We start from the raw sequence: 1,599 nt of genomic DNA, 5'->3' as shown, positions 1-1,599 counted from the left end.
AAAAAGAAATCAGATAACCGTCGACCTCAGTCTCAGTTCCGCCTGGGTGGATGGCAACCTGAGGTCTCCTCTGCCAGGGTGCCATGGAAGGTGGCAAGCAGAGGTTCCAGGAATTAGGGCGTGAACATCTTTAGGGGTCATTATTCTGCCAATAAAGGCAAGTCTGAGAGGTCAACCTGAAGCTGTTGCCCAGATACATCTTTTACCAGAACGTGGGGAAGTGGTGTGTGCTGGGGGCAGCGGGCGCAGCTGCCCCTCTTGGGCATCCCAGGAGGCCCCAGGCCTTAGACCCTGGGATGTCTCTAAGTGGTCATGTCCTCATTGCCCGGTTGACTCTGCCCACTGGGGAAGGCACCAGGCACGGGGGCCGAGGCCGAGGGGCCTGTCTCCCAGGACGTAGATAGGGGTGGTGGGACCCCCGGTTTGTGGTGAGAAGCCAGGGCCTGCAAGGGCCCCTCTCGTCCTCCCTGCACCTCCCGCCCTGACAGCTTTCTCTTTTTCTTTTAGAAAATTGATGCTACAAGAACCACTGGAGAAACTGGGATTTGGAGACTTGATTGGTGGAAAATCAGAGGCAAAAAAATGAATTTTGATGAGAACATCCCTAGGCCGTGTTCAGTGGTCTCTCGGGACGGAGGGCATCATCCTGCCTCTTAGGTCGGCGAAGGCCTGCGTGTGGTGTCCTTAGAAATGGGCTTCAAATAGAGGCTCCACTCCTGTGGCGGCGTCTCCTGGGTAGGGAAGTGGCGTCGTCCGGTTTTCCCTTAGGAGGGTGTTTCTGCATTGAACCCCTGAGTGGGACGGCGTTGCCTGCAAGGCTGGGAGGGAGGGGAGCGTGGGGCAAGGCCCTCGTCTTCGAGGCCGGGGCGCTCTTGTATGGGGCGGTTTTATGTTGCAGTCCTCCGATACTTTCTGAGTTCAAACAGGTAAATGTGCATAAATTTCAGTCCCTTCTGAACACAGATATCATCAGGAAATCACCATTCCCTAGCAGGATGTTCTCGTGTTTGTATTCGTGTATGCCAGTTTATTTCCTTAAAGAAAGGAAAAAAAAAAAGTGGAACACAGAGTAGGAAGTGAGAACCTTCTGGCTTTGGATGGATTTGACTTCTCGATTCTTTCTGGTTTGGCCTGAATACCAAGTAGCTTTGTGATCAAAGGGTCATTTTCTGATTTGTGTCAGACCATATCCTATATTTTAACAGAAAAAGAGAACCTGAGTCCATTTGCAGGCTCGCACCAGCTGTCTTCTGTGCCAGTCAGCTCTGCCTGAGATCCCTGGCACATGTTCGCAGCACGGCCTGGCCCCTGAGCAGAGTTCTCAGCCCGTCTATGCCAGAGTTGCCTGTGGGTCATGGAAACCCAGCCCATGTACACCCAGTGCATCAGGCCAGCCGGGGCTCAAACCTGTGGATGGAACGCAGGTGCTTGCACATCTGGGGCCTCAGCCAGACCTGTCCCCTTCCCAGGCGTTGTTGGAAAAGGGCTGGCTCCTGTCTGGTCAGAGGAGGACGGTGGCAGGAGATGGGGTGGGAGGATCCGGGTCACATCCTCTCTGGCGACCCTGGCAGTGGCTGTCTCCAAGCCCTGGCAGGTGAG

General features: G+C 54.7%; 1 protein-coding gene across 1 annotated transcript in view; it reads left to right on the top strand.

Annotated features, from left to right (window-relative positions):
* The window catches only part of LOC105522414 (cytochrome c oxidase assembly protein COX19), a 7,651-nt gene extending 6,584 nt beyond the window's left edge, over positions 1–1,067 (top strand). Inside the window, exon 3 of the mRNA XM_011956932.1 lies at positions 508–1,067. Within this exon, the coding sequence (XP_011812322.1) occupies positions 508–586 (79 nt within the window). The 3' untranslated portion in view covers positions 587–1,067. The remainder of the gene's footprint in view (positions 1–507) is intronic.
* The last annotated feature ends 532 nt before the right edge of the window (positions 1,068–1,599 follow it).

This window comes from Colobus angolensis, unplaced genomic scaffold, assembly GCF_000951035.1.
Source record: "Colobus angolensis palliatus isolate OR3802 unplaced genomic scaffold, Cang.pa_1.0 Scaffold43, whole genome shotgun sequence".
NCBI lineage: Eukaryota > Metazoa > Chordata > Mammalia > Primates > Cercopithecidae > Colobus > Colobus angolensis.
Note: the sequence above shows the minus strand (reverse complement) of the source record. Positions and strands in the feature narration are given on the sequence as shown.